The 22556-nt window shown below is 34.9% G+C and overlaps 1 protein-coding gene across 1 annotated transcript in view; it reads left to right on the forward strand.

The window, feature by feature from the left end:
• The window catches only part of DNAH5 (dynein axonemal heavy chain 5), a 116415-nt gene that overhangs the window by 22222 nt on the left and 71637 nt on the right, over window positions 1–22556 (forward strand). Inside the window, exons 15-29 of the mRNA XM_059470251.1 lie at window positions 4907–5113; window positions 7193–7364; window positions 8761–8906; window positions 10994–11156; window positions 11640–11882; window positions 12748–12938; window positions 13020–13119; window positions 14394–14530; window positions 15850–16051; window positions 16926–17161; window positions 18369–18587; window positions 19275–19337; window positions 20271–20509; window positions 21306–21546; window positions 22004–22203. Of these exons, the coding sequence (XP_059326234.1) occupies window positions 4907–5113; window positions 7193–7364; window positions 8761–8906; window positions 10994–11156; window positions 11640–11882; window positions 12748–12938; window positions 13020–13119; window positions 14394–14530; window positions 15850–16051; window positions 16926–17161; window positions 18369–18587; window positions 19275–19337; window positions 20271–20509; window positions 21306–21546; window positions 22004–22203 (2759 nt within the window). The remainder of the gene's footprint in view (window positions 1–4906; window positions 5114–7192; window positions 7365–8760; window positions 8907–10993; window positions 11157–11639; window positions 11883–12747; window positions 12939–13019; window positions 13120–14393; window positions 14531–15849; window positions 16052–16925; window positions 17162–18368; window positions 18588–19274; window positions 19338–20270; window positions 20510–21305; window positions 21547–22003; window positions 22204–22556) is intronic.

Below are 22556 nucleotides of genomic sequence, written 5' to 3' on the forward strand. Positions count from 1 at the left end.
ACAAGAAAGTGTTCCTGTTAAAAAAAATAGGGCCTCTAGTACCTGTAGCTGATTTTAGGAACAACTGAAAGACCTTTCATTATAACTAAGAAGTTAGAAAAAAATCATATAATGAATGTCCAGTGGTAGGCTTAGCTGCCCCTCTGTCTCTGCCACATTCTTCTGACTGGTGCAAGATCATCATGTCTGGGGAGAGGAGTTTTGTCAGCTGGTTGGCCAAAAGTGAAAGCAGAAACAGAGGTTTTCTCTGCCCTGGATAGAATGAATTTTGAGTGATGATCTATGGGTACAATCTGTAAATGTACATGTAAAAAGCATCCAGTCTGAACAGATAATAGCATACTCAGTGCACAAGTGGGCTTTGAGCCAATTGTGGGTTAAACCTAATAGGCAACTAAGCATCACATGAATGGTCATTCACTTCCCCCCCATGCTCCTCCGGTGAGACAGGGAAGAGGAAAGGGAAAGCAAAAGCAAGAAAACTTGTGGGTCAAGGTAAGTTGTTTACTTAGTGAAGGAGAAATGGAGAAAGAAAGGGGAAAAAAAGGGCTGCAGAGGCAATTTCTCACCATCTTCCAGTCAAACAATGTCTAACCAATTCCAGAGCAGAGGGTGGCTAACCCCTTCAATGCCTGCCTTTCCATTTCTACTGCTGAGCATGATGTTACATGGAAAGGAATATCCCTTTGCTTATTTTGTAACATCCTTTTGTGATTTCATGACATCTGCCTGGTTTTGTCCCCTCACAGCCTCTTTTGCACCCTTCATCCCCACTCCCAACCCCCAACCTATTCGCTGTGCGGACAGAGTGAGAACAAGAGAAGGCCTTGATGCTGTGCCAGCACTGCTCAACTGAACCATCCGTGTGTTATCAGCTTTGTTTTGATAACAAATCTGATGACACCACATAAGCTGCTATGAAGGAAATTAAATGCCAACAGAGAAAATTAACCCAATCAGAACCAGTACAAAGTAATTTCATTTCCTACTGACAGTTTTGGGATACGTATATGTGGGGGAAGGGGCAGGTGAGGCCTTGCCCTGGCAATGCAGTGTACTTTACCTCTAGAGCCTGTGTCCCAGCCCTGCAGTGGCTGCAATCCCTGGCACACCAGAGGCACTGATCCACACCCACCTCTGGAGCCCCTAACCCAGCTCCTGAGTGGCCAAATGACTGGAAGCCCCACCCAGGGGAAGGGCCCAGGAAGGCCGAGGGGCATTTAAAGCTGAATATGAGGCTACCTGGTGTCTTGACTCTACCTTCTCTTGGAATTTCTATCTGAACACTGCTGGAGTTGATGGCTACATGTGTGCTATTCTATATATTTTTTGTCTTTCTTTATCTTTTTTCTACTTCCCTCTTGGAATTTTTGGAGTAACTTAAAATCGAGTGGGCTTAGAGTTTGCGAAGTGGGATGGGCCAAGTTAATGCTTTGAGAAGTGTTTTATGTTGACTGAATATGGTATTAAACCTTTTGCCACATTTCTGTGATTTTCTAAAGTTGCCAGTAAGGTCTTTTTTGCTGTTTTGATCTCTTGAGAATATCTGGTTGTTGTTTCTCCCATATGTGTAACTCTGGGTATATGAACAACCATAAGCCCTTTTTAGATGTCTTGTTGAATGAGTTGTTTGGGGCCTTACAGGCAGAACACTTTGTAGCCTGAATATTCTTCATAGAGCATGGTTTACCTTAAATTCTAAATCTCCTTTGACTCATTTTACTCTCTTGGGTTTTGTACATAGAACCTCTGACTACCTTTATATTATCAGATGGCTTCTGCAGGGGCTACTTTAAGGCCTTGAAATCTCTGCAAGTTCCTACTATTGTTTTGGCATATTTTTTCACCTCCAGTTTCTTTGTTGCCTTGTAATAGAGCATCTTATAGAAAAAATGGCCTTCAGCCTTGCAAAGCTGAAAAAGAAGGATCATAATCTCCAGACTGTGGTTTTGAAGGTAGTGTGACACCTGTCAATGCATTTATCTGTTGTTTTTGGACCTCAGGCCTAGCTTTTGTACACTGTGAAAATTTGTGGTGCTGATAAACATCAATCTTCTCAAACCTAGTATTAGACCAGATCTGGGACCAGAGGTACCAGCTGCCTTTTCTCCAGTCTGAATATATAAGGTTTCCCTGGTCCTTCCATTTCATGCTTGCATTTGACATGTGGTGTGAAATGTAGTTGAAAGAGTCACCAGATTTGATTGTCTGATACTGCAAGTGGGAATTTTTTTTGTCAATTTGGTATAGTAAACCAGGGGAAATTATTGCAATATTAGAGTACATAAAATATGCTGTATTGAGACTTAGTGCTGAATATATATTATTGATGATTAATCTGGAATTGAGTGCAGGCTGGGAATCAAGGAACCTGAACAGTAGTACCTCAATTGTTGTTTCATTATACATTATGGCTCAGGAACATCATATCCTAAATTGCCACCGTTAACCTGCATATATAGTTGGTCCTGCTTCCAGGCAGGACCTCTGCTCTTGTACTTAGAAAGGTCTTTAATGCTTATTTTGCTAGCATAGGAAGTTCATATGTTTTCGTCTGCTCTTGACAGAGAGCTGGTGCATATCCCTCATATTTTATGGAGTGAATTGTAGTGCTTCAGGAAATCTTCTGCATTTTAGTGTTTCTATCTTGGACTCAGTTTCTTTTTTGATTCCAGTACTGAGCTGGAATCATTCAAAGTATACTGATGATAGTTTTCACTGCCTTGCCTCATCTATAAAGACTGAGGAGAATGTATGATTCCTGTGGGGCTACATCATTCATTAGATAATCTAGTGATCAGATTTTCTGACATGTACTGTGCCTTGATGGAGCAGTCAAGTACATTTGCCTTTCATCTTTTCTGAAATAACTATAACATCCCAGGCATCTCCCCTGAAGTAGTGCCTTCCTTTGTGAGGTCCAAATCATCTGAGTTCTGATTCTAATCTGTTCTAATCTGTTGTTACCTGTCTGTTTTCTCCTATAGCAGTCAAATCACACTTGGCAGCTATATAAACTTCCTGAGCCTTCTCCAACTTTATACTCATTAGGTGGGAAAAAAGAGAGGTGGATTTGAACAAAATTTCCTGTTTGGAACGTACATACAGGAATTGAAAAGACATGAAAAGTGTATTCACATTAACATACATGCGCTAGTCTACCAGGTACGGCAAAAAAAAATGTGAATACTGCTCCGTAGTCTCTTCTTTCAGGCAAGAATGCACACGGGTGTGGACGTGAGCGCCACAGAACACAAGGTGGAGCTCCTGCTCTACTCCTGAACAAAAGAAAAACGCGAGAGGGGCGAGGGTGCTGTGGGGAATACAAATCCAACACAAATAGGGCTCCAGCTCCTGCTGCTTGTTATTCTTCTGTACAGTATAAATGTTAAGCTTAGTGTCACTCTCTGAGATTTCTGAACATTTTTGCCCCTATTTTTCCTACTTGTTAATGGATGGTTAACATCATGTTAATCCAAGGTGTTTGTTTTGTTTTGTTGTTTTGTTTTTTTTTTTTTTTTTTTTTTTTTTCTATAGCAAATGATGTTCTACTTGGACATATTAAAATAATAAATTACCTGGAATTGTTAAAGTTACTGTAATTATTTGGCAGTGTAAAATTTCTGCCTTCAATGTACCCCTTATTTCCATTGCCATTTTCTGTTACCTTAACAATGAAAACTGCTTGAGAAGAAAATTATAAACAGCAGAAGAAGACTTGAGAGTGGGAATAATGAGTATGAAGCTCAAAAATGAGTACAGTAAGATTTGCTGTTGAACTTTACAGAAAGAAAAACAGCTTCTCTTTAATGCCATTGAGCTTTTTTTTCTTGGAAGACTGATGATAGTGGATAGAGCATGACATCTACATTCACAAAAATTGATTAGATTATTTCTTGAAAAATGCTGTGTAAAATGTCTTGATAGTACATAATATTGCTGAAGCAAGCAGTATGCTCCTCTATATTTTAGACATTGAAAGGTTGTGCAAATTTTCTGTGTTTCACAAAAAAAGAAAAAAAGTGCCCTGAAAGATATCAATGGGTTCTGAAACTGTGGCATAGAAATAAGCTCCATCTCAATGTAATGTGATACATGAAATTTGAGGAGTGAATAAAGAACAGTAAAGTTACGTCAGCCAAGGACAACTGGAAAATAAGAACAGCAGCAAAATTTTTAATGTAGGAAAAATTTGCCTGCCTAAGGCAGGATTGTTTTTTGGTGTCAGCCAAATTTTCTGTGTGTGGTGATCTAAGGAATGCTGTCCTTTGTAATCATATAGAGAACAAATGGTCTTCTAATATTTAAATAAGGCAGTTAAATCAATTGTGTGATTATACTTTGCTTTTAAGAATTAAAAAAAAATGTATAATAAGCATTGATTTTAGTATTTTAAAAGATTTGCCCTGGTGTTGGTTATAATTATCAGTAGCATTATGCTTGGTATATCTATTAGCTATTGGAAAACAAGTGAAAGGAGAAATGGGGATAGGTTGATTCAAATGATATGTGAAGAGGTTATTCAAGAATACTTTAATTCATTGAGGAAGTTATGTGCAGCCTTATTGCAGAATATGCAGTAAGTTCTAAGGAGATGAGGGTTAAGATTTAAGATGGATGAAGCAAGAAAATCCATGGCTCTGATTTGATTTTCTACTGTGGAATGCAGCTTATAACATCCAAGACTCAACATAAGAATATCTGTTAGATAAATAGCAGTTTGATTATTAAGCATTTGAGTCCATAGATATCGTGTTAATAAATTTTGGTTTTGTATTCGTATAATGTATCAATCTTTGTCAGCACTACTTGATTTTAGTATCTTCAAAAGTGATATTTATATGCAAACCAAAGTATTTTGTTGTAGTGGCTTTTCTGATCACAATGATGACTTTATTTCCTGCAGATTGAACTAACTAAAAGAGGACTTCAAGCAACTCTCTTGGTAAAAGCTCCAGAAACAGGAGAATTATTTGTGAATTTTGACCCTCAAATATTAACTTTAATCAGAGAAACAGACTGCATGGCTCGCATGTGCCTTGAAATTCCACCATTTGCAAGTGTTATTCAACAGCAGAGAGGCTGGTACAAGAAGGTTGCCAACAATTTGCACGTGGGTTTACATTAGTTATTTTATGTATGTGTGCTGTACATTAAGATGGCTGGCTTCTATACATATGGAAGAGGATGAATGACGATCGACAATTATGCACTAAGAAAGAATCTGCAAATCTATTTTCTTATTTGTATGATTGTCTTGAGGCACCTAAAAATGTTCTTGGCTTTATGTTTTCTGTGAAGTTACTTCTCTGATACTTGGGTTTGGGGAAGCTCTGCAGAGTCTGGGGCAGAGATGAGAATGGGGAGGAAAGGAAGGTTACAAAATGCCTTGTGCTGTTGCTTGCTTTCTAAATGAGAAGCAATTTATCTCTTATCCAACAATGAAGTCAACAGTGGTCTGCATTTGTTTTGAGAGAATACCTGAGAGGGAGGAACAAGTGGTCCACTTTTTAAAAGTGTAAAGCATGCAGCAAGCAGCAGCCTTTTTTGTGTTTTTCTGGCACTGGTGTTCTACACAGATGTCTGTTGAACAGTTTAAAAAGAAGTGAAACTTCGCTTTCTCTGTCTTTTAAGTCCTTCATCTGCCTATGAACAGACAAGATTCTCAGTGACTCAAGATGGGAATTCAAAAATAGATGTCCAGAAACCTATAGCTTTATAAGTTTATAGTAGTCAAATGACTTTTTTTTTTTTATAGTAGTCAAAGGACTACTTAAAAAAAAAAAACAAAACAACAAAGTAATCAAGACTTTATGACTTTAAGTTGTAATGTTGTTGCCAAACATGTGAAACCAAATCAATGGGTTAAAGAGGTATTAGAAAGAAAATAGTATAATATAGTTTTGGTCAGGCTGATCTTATTAGAATTACTGGAAAGTTCACCTAGAAAGTCTTCCTTGGGCTTTTTGTCTTCTGTAACACTCATTTACCAACTGAAATTTGCAAGATTTTTCTGTTATGTGGTTTAAACCCAGTAGGCAACCAAATGTCACACAGCTGCTCCTTTACTCCCCTCCTTGGAATGAGGGAGAGAATATGAAGGCTAAAATATAAAACATGTGAGTAGAGATAAAGACAATTTAATAGGGAAGGCAAGAGGTGCATGCACAAGGGAAAAAAATAAGGAATTAATCTATTAAAACTAGGCAGTATCACAGCTGCTTAGGAAGACAAACACCATAGCTCTGAGTGTCCCCCTCCCTCCTTCTTCTCCCAGCTTTCATTTTCAAGCATGATGTCATAGGTATGGGATCCCATTAATCAATGGGGTCCTGGCCACATTCTTTCCCAGTGTTTTGTGTGTCCCTGTTAGCGTTCAAAAACACATAATCACGGAGCGATTATATGCGGTGCTTTTTATTAAGAGCTCTGGGAATCGGGGTATATTCAACCCAAATCTGATTCCGACCATACATCCGAAATGATCATGTTTTATACTCTATCGTTACATAACTTTCATGTTAATTATTAAACTTATATTGTTCTATTGTATACATAAATTTAGCCCCTCTCTGAATTTCCAACATAGTTTCTCACTATTCTTCTTATGGTTATATAATAATTACATTTAATTACTAAACAATCATCACATCTAACAATTATATAATTTATCATACTGCTTACGCAGGTGCAGTTGATCTGGGAAAGCACAAAGCCTAACATTTTAGATTCTATCTTTAACTTTTTCCAGGGTTCCACTATCATACCCAGTCACCAGCAGAGTAGCGCAAGAAGCAGAAAAGGACTCAATGCTGTACAAACGCTGTTTAGCAATACCCCAAATATCAGTGTGTTAATAGCACAGTTGTGGTCACAAATCTAAAACATGGCATCATGTGAGTCGTTGAGAAAGAAATTAACTCCATCACGGCACCAGTGCAATCAAGTATTGGTTTCTGTGTGAAGTAGTGCTTTACACAGAGCAACAAATATATGTAGAGATATAAAGAGCAACAAATTGTGAACTTACACCAAAAATAATGAAAACCTTTCCCACACAATTAATTATAACTTCTTAAGAATTTCAGAAATGTGCATACAGATGAGTCTTCTTAGTTTAAGTAATAAATGTGTGTACATGAAGAGGTTCAAATCAGTGTATATTAACTAATATTTTCATTATTTATTTCAGGTGATGTTGGCAGAATACAAAAGAATTAAACTGAAAATACAACACCCTTTTGAACAACTGATGGCTCCTCGATTAGTAATTGTAGATGATGCTATCCAGCCAGGTCTAATGTTATTGAGTTGGACATCCTTGAATATTGAGAAATACATTAATACAGTTTTTTCTAAGCTAGGTAGGTTACTTGTCTCCTTCCATTAACTTCTGGTTATTTGTTCTATACATATGCAAGTTATATTATGAGATTACAGTTCTCTACATGATTTGCACTTAATTGGTTTATATATAAAAGATATCAGAATTTTAACCTGTCCTGTATTTCATGAAACATTTGTTTTATAACACCACCTTCTTTTTGTCTTGTATGTTCATCAAATATTTACTAATGTGTATGTTAGACAGTTGGGATTACACCAAACATAAAGTATGGTGCAAAAGGCTCAGTGTACTCTGAATTTAAAGAGTGATATCTACTTTTTAAAAGAGCTCCTAGGTTTCAGACTTTTCCTAGTCCTGCTATTTGTTTCTATAATGTACAAAACAACTTCTCAAGGAATAAAACCCTGACTCAGTTGGCACTGTCATTGCTCAATAGCATTTCATATTAATTTTTTTTAAACATCAATCTCTTTAAAACTAGTGCACACGCATCTTGGACAACAGCTTTAGAAAACAGATGAGCTTGTAGTGTTTTCAAAATATTATCACAAGGTTGTACTGAGATGTGTTTTTTTTCTGAAGATAGCAAATTCCTTTTTCTTCAGCCTAATTAATACAGCAAACAACTTTTGTTTCTTGAAATTGCATAAGTAGTTATAGTGGAAATTTTCTTCATTTGAAATGGCAGATTAAAGTGCAATTTGGAAGCTAGCCTGACATTATGCTCAATTTAATTTTGAATAATAAAAGTAATTTGAGTCTGGATCAGGCACCTTGCTGCTATTTCAGCTTCAGCATTGAGAGCAGATTGCTATTAAACTTTTAAAATTCTAGTGATTGTTTTCTGTTAACTATTGTTAGCTATTTGGCCTCTAACATTTGTTTGAAGCATAGAGATTTTATTTGCTGAAAGTTACTTTTTGTAGTAGATTCTCTAAGTTGCAACTTGTTCAAGCTATAGGAGAAGATGAAACATTGTTGGCACTCAATTAAATGTTTATGTCTTCATGTTTGAAAAACATATACTTTAAGTTAATCTTATAACATTTATAATACATACTGTATTTTATGTAAAAAGCTATGCCATATATATTTTTACAATAGTTTATATTTATACATTATTATAGTTATTTTTAGCACGTAGATAACATATGCTAGGTAAGTATCTGTTATGCAAAAAGTTAATTATGGTTCTTGGGGTGAAGCTTGCCATAAAAGTTTAGATGTGTGGAGTAAATTGGTTAAGATGCAGAATTCATATACAGTTGAATATGATAGTTTGTCAAGGTAAAATAATACTCTGGATTGTTTGGCACTCTTGTTTGTTGAGGTAAAGCAACACTGAGCAACTCTGCAAAGGCCATTAATTCAAACGTTTAAGCTTGTCTTGAATGTTCTGTTTTCTTCAAAAGCTGGGCTGGAGTTATTGCTTGATCAAGTGAATAACTTGGTTGAATTTCGTATTGATGCTGTCCTTCGAGAAATGAATAGAGTGCCACTCTGTATATTGCCAGAAGATGAACCACAGAGCTGTGAGGAATTTCTTCAAAAGACTAAGGTTAGTAAATAAAAGTTTCATGAAGAAGAGATTGATGATTTTGAGTTTAGATATTTTTCTTTTTTATGAGATAGAAAACCTCTGAATGCAGAATTAATGAAGCATACATGGGATACAATGGAAATGGGATACAATGGAAATCCCCACTTGCTTGGCTGGGATCTTAAAAAAGAACAAAAGTACCAAATGCAAATAGATCTGAGCTGAGATGTTCTATTCTGTTTTTAATGTCAAGCCAGATAGTGTATAATATTTCTTTTATGCCTTCATATCATTCAAAAATTTTAATTTTACCTCTATCATAGTATCTTTTTTTTTTTTTTTTTTTTTTTTTTTGGTCATTATTCCTGTTTAAATAAGGGAATTCTCCAGCAATTGCCTGAGGAGAGTAAATACTATGGAAAGGATTGTGTAATGAGTATCTCAAACTCTCCTGAGTGGGTAATGGGATGTGGAAAATATACGCAGGAGTACCTGGGTGAGGGTGTTCTGGGAAAACATCCTTCCTTCACCCCATCAAAATACTATTATGTTGAGGGTAATTAACTATAAACATATATATTGTTGGTTAGAAAACTGAAAACTGATTAAGGTCATTATTATGTCAAAAGAATTTTGTGAGGCAGTAGTAAGGTATCGTGTTTTAGTTTGTAATGTCTAATGTGTTTTCTTCTGAAATAAAATTTGGTTGTTTAAGAAAGACTGTAGTAAATCAAGTACATTATCCCCATTCCTTTTCTCTTGTAGTAATAACTATTACAAATCAAATTTTTGATTGTTTTAGTGTTTTTAACTCTTTGGCCTTTGTAACAACTCACCTTGTTGTTAAATGCAGAGTAAAACTTTAAATAATATTATATGGAATTAGTAGCAGTTTGTCAGCCTCACAATACATAGTTGTTTTTCCTGCTGCTACCTTCCTGACTGGGCAGGTATTAAAATGTATATTCAGTAAGGTAAAAATATGTGAGAGCAAGCACAAAATCTTCTCTGAACACTAGGGTAACTTGAAAACTTGAACTGCTACATGGCAATTACACACACACAGCAATTACAATGGCCAATTGAGTTGAGTTAGCAGAGTAAGTGGTATAAGAACCCCAGTTATGTGTACAATGAAAATAGTAACAGTTTGTAAGCTTACTGTAATTTTTAATTAGAGGGGACTAGAAATAACTTTTGCCACCTAACAGGTGTCTTTAAGTTTCTAAAGTAATTGCTGCAGCAAAAATAATTATCCAGAAGAAAAATCCCAGAGTACTTTGTTTAGTGTTGCTGTAATATTACAAGTCATATCTGCCTTCTCTCTCAACTCAACATAACCATTAGGAAGCCCAAAGATTATCCTAAAATTTGGAAATGTCTGAATATTTCCAATTATTGATTTTTAATTAAACAAAGGTGGTCATGTTTGTTTAAGCTGAGTGAAATATAAGAGACCAAAGAAGTAAAATATGAAAAGGCTATTGCTGATAAAAAGTATAGTTAGCTGAAACAAACTTGATTGATTTTATTATAAGTATGGGATAAAAAACATGCACAGTACTGTAATAATTTCTCAATTTTATTTAATCTCATTCTTTGATTTCTTCTCTCTCTAGTTCATAATTTTAGTGTTTGTTTTAATAATAAATACATCTTGTGTAGCTTTTATCTCCTTTTTAGCTGTAAATGGGAAATACGATTGGCTAATACTCATCATGGCACTGCCAATTAATGTAAACTGACAATGATTAAAAGAAGTGTTAAATCTCCAACATTGGAAAGTTAAGAAAATTAAGAAGCTATTGCTTTTGGGACCCTTTTAGTGAAACTAGCCATTATAAAGATTGATTCATGATATCAAGTAATGAATCCTGTGATTTGAGAAAGAAGCCAAAACAATATTGAAAGACATTTATAATGCCTTGTTGATCTATCATTGATCTTGTGTTTTGGAACAAACCAATTTATAATTAATGTTGTATATAGATCTGTTTTTTCACAAATCTTAGGCCTTGACATTTGTGTTAATAAAGGCTGCTGTGACTGTGAAATTGACGTGAGAATTGTGACAATAAGTGCATTTTGTTTTGGTTTGATAACAGGAGCTCTGTATAAAAGGTTCTCAAACTTTACACTTGAAAAGCTCACTGGTGGAAGCTGCTGCTAATGATCTGATAAACATGTTGCTTGACACTGAGGAGCACATCAGTAAAGAAGGTGAGAAGTCAATTGTACCCAGTGGTGAAAAAAAGGACAAAAATACAGGTAAGAATTATGTATTGTATTCCTTGGTGTTTGTTTCTTTTTCATGCTGATAATTTTTGTTGGGTAAATTGTAACTTATGTGATTGAAGTACTGAATAGCATCTAATGTCTAAAGACTTTTCTTTGAATTTGCCTGGAAAATGAATAATCTAGCAATCATTTGTCATCTGCAGACAAGGTCAGTATTATTTATCTAACTTGGACGTTGAAAGGTTCATGCCATAGAACTACTTAGTAGCCTTGGTTAATTGCTGGACTTTCTAGAGAAAGAGAATAAGAAATAATATCTAAATTTTGATTATAATCGTACCAGTTTGTACTGAATAAGGCAGATAGGAATAGGCCTGTTACACTGGGGTGCAGATTGCAAATGAATAATTCTGCCCTTTCTTAAAATTATTTCAGACACCTGTGGAGGAGTTGCATTATGGTATTTTCAAGTCCCTTATGTACATTTAACTAACTGCATTTATGATGTTTTAGCAACAGAAGAGGAAAGAAGATCAAAAAGCTTGACTTCCTCACAAAATTCCAGTGAGATGTGGGCTGGCCTGTCTCCTACAGCAAAGAGGAAGAGAATGGATTTAGAAAAGTTAGAGGAAGAAGCCAATGAACTGCTTTCTTACTTCAGTGATCGTAACATTGATGCCCTTTTGAAAGTCATTCGACACACTCTGGAGAGCATCCGCAAGCGCATTCATGCATCTTCCTCCATCAACTTCTTAGGTGGTTGCCTTGCAGTGCATTGCTCTTTAGGCTATATAAAGAAAAATGTAACTGTAATACCCCATAACTGTATAAATAAGAATTGCAAGTGTAAAAAAGGGGAAAACAAAGGAATTTTGAATAAGATGTCTTGTTAAGTTACAGATACATTGTGTATTTCCAAAGTTTTTTTTTTTCTTGTGAGATTAAGAAAGTGTCATTACAATGCTGTTTCTCTTACAACTCACTGTACTATTCTGAAGTATTATATTTGGAGCTAGACTTGTTAAGTTACCACTTAAAAGTTATCAATTATTAACCTGACAAATTAAGACCTTGATAACTTGAAAGATCTGTTTGACCTTACTTTTTACATAAAACTGTGTAAAAAAAAATAGAGAGGTCTTTTTTCTCTTACTAATTGCCTTCAGATATTTCCATGCATGGTGATGGAACACTTTTGAAGTGTTTATTGTTGCATGCCTTTAAGAAATGAAGATAAGGGCAGTTGACTTTGGTCTCTACAGTTTATAAGGCATACAATAGTATGAGATTCTAAGGAGGTTCTGTGCCCAATTTAATATGCTTACTGGGAGTACCAGCCAGATATCAAAATTGTGTGCTAAACAGAATTTAGCTTTACAGAGCAAGTTGAAGAGGAGTTTCATGGAGAAAAATAGCTTTGCACTTACTTATGCTGCTGTGGAGTTTTGCAGTACATCTTATAAATTACTCAGGAATTCTTTTTCCCTTCAGAAATTACACTCAGTACTCTACATTAAGAGATATATTTATTGGTTTGTATCAAAACAATGCCTAGTTTGATGTCTTGAAAAAAATATGAACAGCCTTTTGTTTTTGTCTCCTGTTTTTGTCTTTTATTTAGAAAATCACAGTATGTCTAAGAAGAAAAAAGGTGCTTATCCTATAATTAGGACTAATATTAACCTATCTATCCCTACTATCATCATGACACCCTCTTTGGATGAGGTACAGCAGACACTTAATAAAGCTGTAGATAGTATTGTGAAAGTAATGAAAGGAGTTCAACATTGGAGTAAGGAGAGAATATCCAAGGTTGGTGTCTTTAACAGCCTAACTTAGAACTAATGGTGTGAAACTGCTGCAAATAAAAAATAAGCATTATTTTCTCTTCAGGAGAAAGTGTTAGAGAGAAAAGTTATTCTGTTGCGGTGTGGGAGCAGAGACAGCGATCCTGATGATGGAAAGAAACAGACTGGAAAGAAGAGCATCCATGGTAATGATAAACTCTGAAATCACTAAATTTGAATGTTAGGTAAATGTAATTTATACAGAATGTATTGGAAGGTATTAATTACAAAATACATCAAAAACAGTAGACTTGATAGATTTTAAACAACCTCATAGATTTAAAATTGCCTCAGAGAAGAAACTTCTTTCTCATTAGAAGGCAGGTTTGCCACTTGCCCTTCTGTGGATTTGAGTAAGGGGATTTTTTGGGCTTCTTGAAGAGTTTTAATGCTTTGGTAATAGCATTTATATTGGTTTCAATTATAGTCATTTTGCTACAGAATAATCTTTCATGATTTGCCAGTGTGGTTGTAATTTGGCATTTTCAAATGGCATCTTAGAACTTGTGCTTACCCTTTAAGAAGAACTTTCACAATACCTGGTATTGAATAACAATGCCTATGTAAATTGCAATATTGGTGTAAAGAGGATTGTGTAAAAGATTGAATAAAGTAGAATTTCTAAAAGGATTTTCATTATTCTGTTCTGTGACCAGACATTAGGTTGATGAAGTCATTAGTTCAAGGAAATTCAAGATTGTATCTTTCACTGGGTTTTTCTTCTCTGAAGGTTTAAAATGAAGCAGAGTTAATTGCTGTACATTGTACCTGAGATACTTAGAAAATACTTTGAGTCCTTTTATGTTAGCTCTCTCTTATGCACCTAAACAGTAGGACAGTAATACTAGAACTGGTTAAGAAGTTGAATTAGTCTTTCAAAACTAAGAATTTGGCTTGCAAGAGATGAAATAAAAAATGATGATAAAGTCAAACTTGTGGATATTTGCTAAGTGATGGACTTTTTAAACCTTTATTCCTTTTTGTGGACTGATTATGGTCGTCTTCTCAGAGTTAATTTGTATTTCAAATTGTCAGTTGTGGGGTATTTCAGAAGATAAAAATGCTTAGTGCTGTAAGTGAGCAAAGTAAGCAAATGCTGATATATAGATGAATCACTTAGATGAAGCATAGAACATAAACCTTGAGGGAGAAGAGAAGAGGAAAGATTCTGTTTGCAAGATTGGTGTGGAACTTGTTCCAAATTTGACAGGGTACCTAGATGGAACAATTCTACTAAAACTGAGATGTTTATGAATTTGTGTTGGCCTCCTTGATTTCAAGTTGCCTTTAAGAACACTCAACTTTAAAATGCATGCTCATTGAAAAAATATGTCATTCGGTTTTGTCTGTAGGAATTCACTTTCTCCTAACCAGTATGTCTGTCCTAAGCCTGCTTCTGTATTTGAATCTTCTTTTATAGATAGTGGATCAGATGCAGCATCACTCAGTTCATCTGATACTGCAGAAAGCCAGAACTACTTCAAGCATGTTTCAGAGAACAAGGAAATTATTAAATTAGTGTCTTTACTCAGCAGTGCCATCAATTCTACAAAAGGGGTAAGACAGTTGAAATGTTAATTTAATATCATTATTCAAGGGATATTAATGTGTTAGTTTTATTATCCTTGGGTAATAAGGGTAGGCATTTAAAGCTGTAATTAAATGTAATAATGAAAAAGTTTAGCATGGTGGATAGAAAACATGTGGCTGAAAATTTGCAAATATGCTTTAAAAGTGTAACATGGATTAAGTGTGCTCTGTTCCAAGAGATGAGGTTTTTAATATTGCATAAATTAAAACATCATAAAAAACTCTAAGTGTAGTTGTGTTATGTGTAGCTAATGTAGCCAGCATGATTTCTGACCACATTACAAAGAGGGTATGAAGGTTTTTAGAGGAAAATTAGCTGTCAGATTGGCATTTGTGAAGTGCTGTGTAGGGCTTGCTAGTGTAGGTTAGGATATATTTTAAAGGATATGCATAATTTCTTTGCCTTGTTCTTATTCTATGCACTCTTTAGTAAATTGTATTTCTTTAGAGAGCTTTGCATCAGTTTCTTCTGGGGCTGGTCCAGTCTTTTAAGAGTCTTGCTATGTGAAAATCTTTAACTTTGTAACTTCAGTGCTACTAAAATATAACTACCAGACTGCTGCTGACTAGTTGATAATGGTGGATAGTTATCATGGTATTTTGTATTTTGTAATACCGTAAACTTTTATCATTTAGCCAGCTTTAAATGCCTGCATGTACTATATTTATCATAAGTCATGATGTGGATTATTTTTCGTAGCACTCATCTCTCATTTACTTGTTTAATTAGATGCGGTGATGGTTTAACTTTCTCACATTTTTCTGAACTCCTGAGAACCAAAAGAATACTTCTCTTTCACATTCATTAAATGATATTCAAATCAAAGAGACCTGAATTGAGTGTAAAAATTAATGTTAAAAAAATTGTCTCATAGCTTCATTATTTCAGAATGAATTTTTCTTGTTATGGTGGGCCCTGGAGCTCAGGTTTCAGTTTCTAGCTTAAGAAATGGCAGGGAAGGACAAGTGTACTGTATCCTAGTTTTAAACTTTACTTCCTACTGATTCCAATGATTTTATTGACTGAAGATTCACTTAATTGGCAAATGTTTAAACTAATCTGACAAATTTGATGTGATGAACATAGGGTTTCTGGCACTCTGTGTGATCAGTAATGGAACTTGCTTTAGCATAAATTTATCAGAAACCGTTTGTTTAGTGAGATGATTCAGCCTGCTCCACTATGGAGTTTGTAGTGTACTCTAGTGAGCAGCTGCTAAGAAATGATATGCATGCTATATACATGATGCTGAGAATCATCCTTTGAACTTTTAAATGTCTTTCAGGAAGTTCTTACAGCTTTGGAGAGTTTTAGTTGTTACCACCATATATGGCAGAGGGACAAGGAGGAAACCATTAATAAATTAATGGAGGGAAACCCATCACTCTATGAGTTTGAATCTGAAATTCTGCATTTCCAAGACCTGGACCTGGAAATCAGTTCTGAGCCTGAATACATCTGCGTGGGAGCTATTGCCCTGTGCACTGGTAGAGTTCAGATTTTCTCCAGAGACGTGTACTTTCTGACTCCAGTAGCAAGGAGGGATGTGACAGTATTGGGTGGGTGAACTAGATTAAAATGGAAAGGAGGAAGGGAGAGAGAAGGGCTATTTGCTGTTTTGGCTGTAAATGCTGCAAACAATACACTAACACAAGAATATCTGGAGTTTATTACCTCACCTGGATATGTCTGCTCACTTATGGGGTGGATAGTAGATGGTAGATGTTTGCCCATCCTTGTGTCACATATTTCATGGGAGTAAGATGATAAGTTTATGTTACTTTTCTCCTTACTCAGCTGCATGCAGTGAGACAGCTGAGTCCCCTGCTATCTAACAATTTCACCAGTGCTATGATCAAACTTTGTTTCTTCAACTTTTATATTTAGACTCCTAATTTCCTCCCCAAGTTATTTTTTTTAGAGATTAATTTTTGAAAAAAATTTTAGGCTTTGATGAGAATATTAATCAATTCATTAATGATGTATAGGACAGAAGTTTGTATAATGGTAAATGAGCAAGATGATGAGTATGGAGACCAGATTCTCTTCTTTCCAGTAGGTACATCCTGGAAAAAATCTATGATATCTAATATATATTATTTGTTCAATGTTTTTAGATGATCTTTCCAGTAGAAAAGATGATAAATTCTGAGAAGAATAGGAGGAAAGCAATAATGAATTGCAAGCAATTTCATAAGCCACTTCAAGGTGTACATGTGATTTCATCATCTCTGTATGTGAAGGGTTAGACTGAAAAACCAGAACTGGCACTGAAGAGAACAAATGTAATTAAAAAGATTGGAAGTGCATCTTAAAAAATATTTACAGTATCTAATATCTATTAATTGTTCAATATTTTAGCTGATCTGAAGCTAGCACTGAGATCAGAAACCAAAGCCTGGATGACTTTGCTGGGGTGTCATTGCAATAAGAAGTACAGAACACAGATGGAAGCAATTTTGACTTTTATAGAGGAAACTGGCAAGAAGTTAAGTCGCAGCATCACGGACCTGGATGATATCAGAATAGCCATGTCAGCTTTAAAAGAGATCAGAGAACTACAGATCTCTATTGACTCTCAAATTGGCCCCATTGAGGTAGCTAGTGGAAATGTTGCATGTATGGGTACTGTTTCAAGAGAGCTGTTATTTTCTGGGTTAACAATGAACTTTGAAAATGTACAATTTAATATGTGTTGAATGTTGAGTGATGAGCTTGTTGTGTTCCTGTAAACCTTTCTGTGTGAAATTCTGATTTGGGCAAATGTAAACTTGCTGAGGTGAGATGTGGTTTAGTGAACAGTGTAGAAATTGAATGATGTGGGTAAGAGGAAGATGACAATACAGGTATTTAATGCAAGAAATCTTTTCTTTGTGGAAGAAATCTGTGTATAAAAAGGAATGAGATTCCTAATTTTTTTTTTTTTTTTAGCTAAGCCTTAAGAAGAGTAAAAAGCTAATGATAAGCAGAGTACACGAGATTGATTGCTTTTATCAGTTGTATAAGTTAAAATAAACAGAAGCAGCTGACTTCATAAAAAAAAATGAATGTGATAGAATGAATTTATTGAACATCTGACAAATGGCAGGCTTAAAAACAGATGGTAACTCTTTCTCTGCATTTCTGACCAGAGTGTTTATTTAAGAATGCTATAATATGGCAAAATGCACCTTTGATTTTTCAGTAGAATTCTTTTTCCTAAGGACATGTTCATGATTCCTGACATATTCATGATCCTGATTGCCCATAAGCTTCCAATTCTGCAGGCAGGAGCCTTGGGTTCTGAAGCACAGGAAGTGATGCTTCAGTTTTGAAAGGGAAGTTGGAATATTTTCCACACAGCATTGTAGACAGATAGTTACATTTCCATTTTTGAAATTTAGCTACAATTTGATCAAACTGGAAAGAATGAATGGAAATAGTTTCACTTCATACAAAAATTTTTAAACGAAAATGCCATAGGTTTATTGCTACCCTACCCTGTGTTAATTTATAGAACATTAATGTCAGTTGTGTTTTAGTGAAAATTCACCAAGGGTTTTCACTATGTAGTATGTTCATATGTTGGTGGTGCAAGCTGAAATCAATGCTGTGAGAAAAAAATGCAGATGTTTCTTCCAGTTTGGTATTGGTTTGCCCAATTTTGATAATGGCTATGCAAGAAGAACAGAATTTCTTTTTCTAACCAATCATTCTTCATTCTTAAAAAATTTAAATTTTAGCATTTTAAATATATGTTTTCCATATGTTTACAAAGTTAAGAGGAGTTGACATTTTATGTATCTTGATCCAAATTTCTGGCAGGAATCCTATGCTATGTTAAGCAAATATCATCTTCTTGTTGCCAAGGAAGAGACAGAGAAGGTGGACATGTTGCGCTACACTTGGGAAAAACTGCTAATCCGTGCAAATGAAGTGCAGGATGAGCTCATTGCTTTGCAGCCAAACTTCAGAGGAGAGCTTATTAATGCTGTGAAGATTTTTACTGAAGACTGTGCACAGTTCTACTCAGATTATGATCAGGCAAGTGTTTATTTTATTGTATTGGAGAAATTTTTTCAGAGCGATGGGAACATAGAAAAGTTTTTGGATTTGACTATATAATAGGATGGACCTCTACTGTTGAATAGGTTTATTTTTCTTGAGATGGTGTTTGAGTTTCAGTTCAGGACAGGTTTGATTAATGTTTTTTATATGACTGATGTAAGTAATGCTGGTAATCAGTTCCTAAAAATTAAGAATTGAGATATTTAAGGTTTTTGAAAAGCATATAGTTATTAAGAACAAATGTGAAGACTAGGATTAATGATTAGCTATGTTAACATCAGAAAACTCTTCTTTCTTTCTGATATATGTACAAGTGACTTAAGCTCTCACATTCTTTTTCATTAGAATGAGCAAAGGTGAACTAATCTTGTGTCATCATTTAAGTAATGTTGACTTTTACTCAAAAAATGAGCTATGATTTCCTAGCTTTTGCAGTGTAATGAAAAATTTCTACATTAAAAATACAATTAATTGCCTTATTTGATTTTTTAAAATCTGTTTAAAAAAAGTGTTCTAGAAGGTTAACTGTCATCCCTTGGTTCAGTTGATACCTGATCTGGGGGCTGCAAAAGTGTTTGAGGTTAGCATTTAGAAAGTGCTGATAGAAATAAGTTGCAGCTATTCTCATCCTCTAAATTGATGTCTTTTTTGTTTTCCTTTTAGAATGGGCCAATGGTGGTTGGTTTAACACCTCAAGAAGCCAATGACAGGCTTACTATATTCCAGGTGCTGTTAATTTTAAGACATTAGCTAATACTACAAGTGAGCTAACACATAAAGGCTCTGAAAAAGAATCTCAGTAGTTGAATGAACTTTCATTGATAGATAGGGTTACTCATTTGGCAAAGTCTGTTTTGTCTCAGTGCAAGCTATGTTGGAATTTTTCTATGCATTTGCAAGGAATACTGTTAAAATCTAAAATTTTTTAGGAGTCAACATTTTTTAGGAGCTGCACAGATAATGAGGAGTGATTTCTAGATACAATATTCTGATGAGAGCCTTCCCACAGGTTTAGTGTATTTGGCTATAGGCTATTCTTGTGTTCATTACTGTGTTTATTTTTCTGTGGTTGAAGACTGTATCATTATTAGTATCTATTCCTGCAATAACAACTTTTAATGCTTCTGCTTTTCCCATACTGCTATTCATTTGACTTCCTACTATGTTCCCCGAGTTATATTGCAGTTGACAATTAAATTATGTTTTTCTTTGCTGCTTTAATGGTAGTAATTCTTCCTTCAGCAGTCAATAAGATTTGCACAGAATACTTGGAGAGGTAGAATTTGGTGTATCCATATTTTTATTTCTTTGTGTGTCATGCTTCACCTCTTTCAAGTGCAGTCTTAGCATTTGTTGTTCTGTCACTGTGCCACATGAAGTAAATGGTTTTTTTGTCAGCTTCTAAAGATGTGCCTCCAAGCTAAATAAAAGTTGCTTTTCTCAAGAAAATTGTTGACAAAGCTGTTGACAGTGTAAGCTGTTACTATCTCTCTATATCTTTCTATTATTTCCTAGATTTTATTTTCTTTTTTTATTTCATTTTCTAATTCAGCTCTAATAATAATTTCAGATCTTGAATATTTAGTAATTTTTATTAACTTTTAAATAATTTATTATTATTTAGTTATTTTATTTAATTTTTTTCTTTTTCTTTCTTAGAATCGATGTGATAATCTCTTTCGGAAATATATTACTTGTGCAGGTGGAGAGGATCTTTTTGGTTTGCCAGTTACTCAGTGTCCTCAACTGCTTGAAATAAAGAAGCAACTAAATCTGCTGCAGAAACTCTATAATATATATAACAGTGTAATTGACACCATCAGTGGCTACTATGATATTCTTTGGTTGGAATTAGACATTGAAAAAATTAACAGTGAACTTATGGAATTTCAGAACAGGTGAGAAACTGCTGCTGTGTTAAAGTTGCCTAAAGTACTTCTTGAATATGATTGTAATTGGTTAGCACCAATAATAATATATGAGCATGTATTTATTTAGTGAGGCATGAAAAATGTGGATTTAAATTGAAAAATATATCCGTTACCAATGTCATAAAATCAAGGAAAATTTAGATTCTAAATGCTGAGCATTATTATTCCTTAGACAGATTCTTGGCTACCTTTTTTAATAAGCTTGGAATAGATGTTGAAATTGTTATTTATTTTGTATGAAGGAAAGTTTCACCTTTTTTTTGTAATATTGTTCATGAGAGATAGATTTATGCTAGATGTCAATGGCAAGTTAGTGAATCGCTGAATAGTTTTTCTACAAAATGGGTTATATTGCATACACATGGAAGCTGAACTTTTCATCAAACCAGGAATAAAAAAATTTAAAGAACTTAACCCTGGGGAGCAGGGTTTTTCTAGAGCTCAGAGCAGTGCATACATCAGTCTCACCAAAAGATGAAATCAAGATGTAGAACATTTCAACCGGTTTTGAAGATCACCTGCGCAGTTATTAAAATTATGCACCTACACTCCTTAAAGGGAGGCTGTAGCTGCCTATCTAGCTATCAGTTATTGAAATAGACTGGAAACAGATTTTGTCACATGGAGAAGCACATGCAGAAACTCCAAATTAAAGGTAACCTTAATTTAGAAGGTATGTGTTCTCCTGTTAAAACCAAATACTGTGGCTTTAAAGAACAAGTATTTGAAACTTTTTGAAAAGGCTTGCTTTATCTCCAAGTAGGTGCCGTAAGCTCCCTCGTGCTGTAAAGGAATGGCAGCCTTTCCTTGACCTAAAGAAGACCATAGAGGACTTCAGTGAATGTTGCCCATTGCTTGAGCACATGTCAAGTAAAGCAATGATGCCTCGGCACTGGAAGCAGATTATGGATCTCACTGAACACAGATTTGATGTGGAGAGTGAAACATTCAAACTGAGGAGTGTAATGGAAGCTCCACTATTAAGATATAAAGAGGAAATAGAGGTATTGTGGAGGAAGAAATATGGAAACATGAAACCAACAATTTTCTTGTATAGTATAGGAGTATCAGAAGCAAGAAGGAAATCAAAACATTTCTGTAGAAAGAACAGACACATGGATAATCACTTCAGGTTTTTGTATAAAATTATGACACAAATATATCATGGTGTCAACTTCTTTTTTTATAATCATGCCATTTGTGAGGGTACCTTGCATTGTGACATTAAAATTATGAAAAATAATCACTATACTATTATTTTATTCCCCCCCTCAGCGTTGATTAAACTGGGATGTTGTATACAGATTATTAGCTATGGTGTTTGTATGTCTGTAGACCTTTCCACTAAATAGTTGCTCATGAGCTTAATGTTTCCTAGTGTTAAAGGAAATAGGAGCTAGATTCATATACCAGGGACTTGAGGGATTCATATTTTGTTTCGATATTCTGTTTATTTAAAAGGATATCTGCACCTGTGCTGTGAAGGAGAGAGACATTGAGCAGAAGTTAAAACAAGTGATAGCTGAATGGGATAACAAAATGTTTAACTTTGCAAACTTTAAAACTCGTGGGGAGCTTCTTTTAAGAGGTGACAGCACATCAGAAACAATTGCTACCCTGGAGGACAGCTTGATGATTCTTGGTTCTCTCATGAGTAACAGGTAACAGGAAGAGAAAAATATTAGTAAAAGTCTTTGTTTTAGTGAACAAATCTATCACAGAAATGAAGGTAAATAAACATCTAGATAAAACCTAAGAGCTTGCTTTTCCTTGAACTGTTCATGGGCTAGTTCTTACTGTATCTAGTTTACTTCCCCAATAAGTTCTTTTGAAAACATGTAGCTGCAGCTTGGATTTCCTGAATGAACAGCTGAAAAGTTTTCATTGATGCAAGAAAGTGGAGGCACAAGAGGGAACACTGCCTGGCTATGGCAGGCATACTGTGGGTGTGACAGGCACTGCTACTCTGTCCTTATGATAGGTCATTGCTTCATGCCAAAGGTGTTGAAAATCC

The sequence above is a fragment of the Ammospiza nelsoni genome, chromosome 1 (assembly GCF_027579445.1).
Source record: "Ammospiza nelsoni isolate bAmmNel1 chromosome 1, bAmmNel1.pri, whole genome shotgun sequence".
NCBI classification, from domain to species: Eukaryota; Metazoa; Chordata; class Aves; order Passeriformes; family Passerellidae; genus Ammospiza; species Ammospiza nelsoni.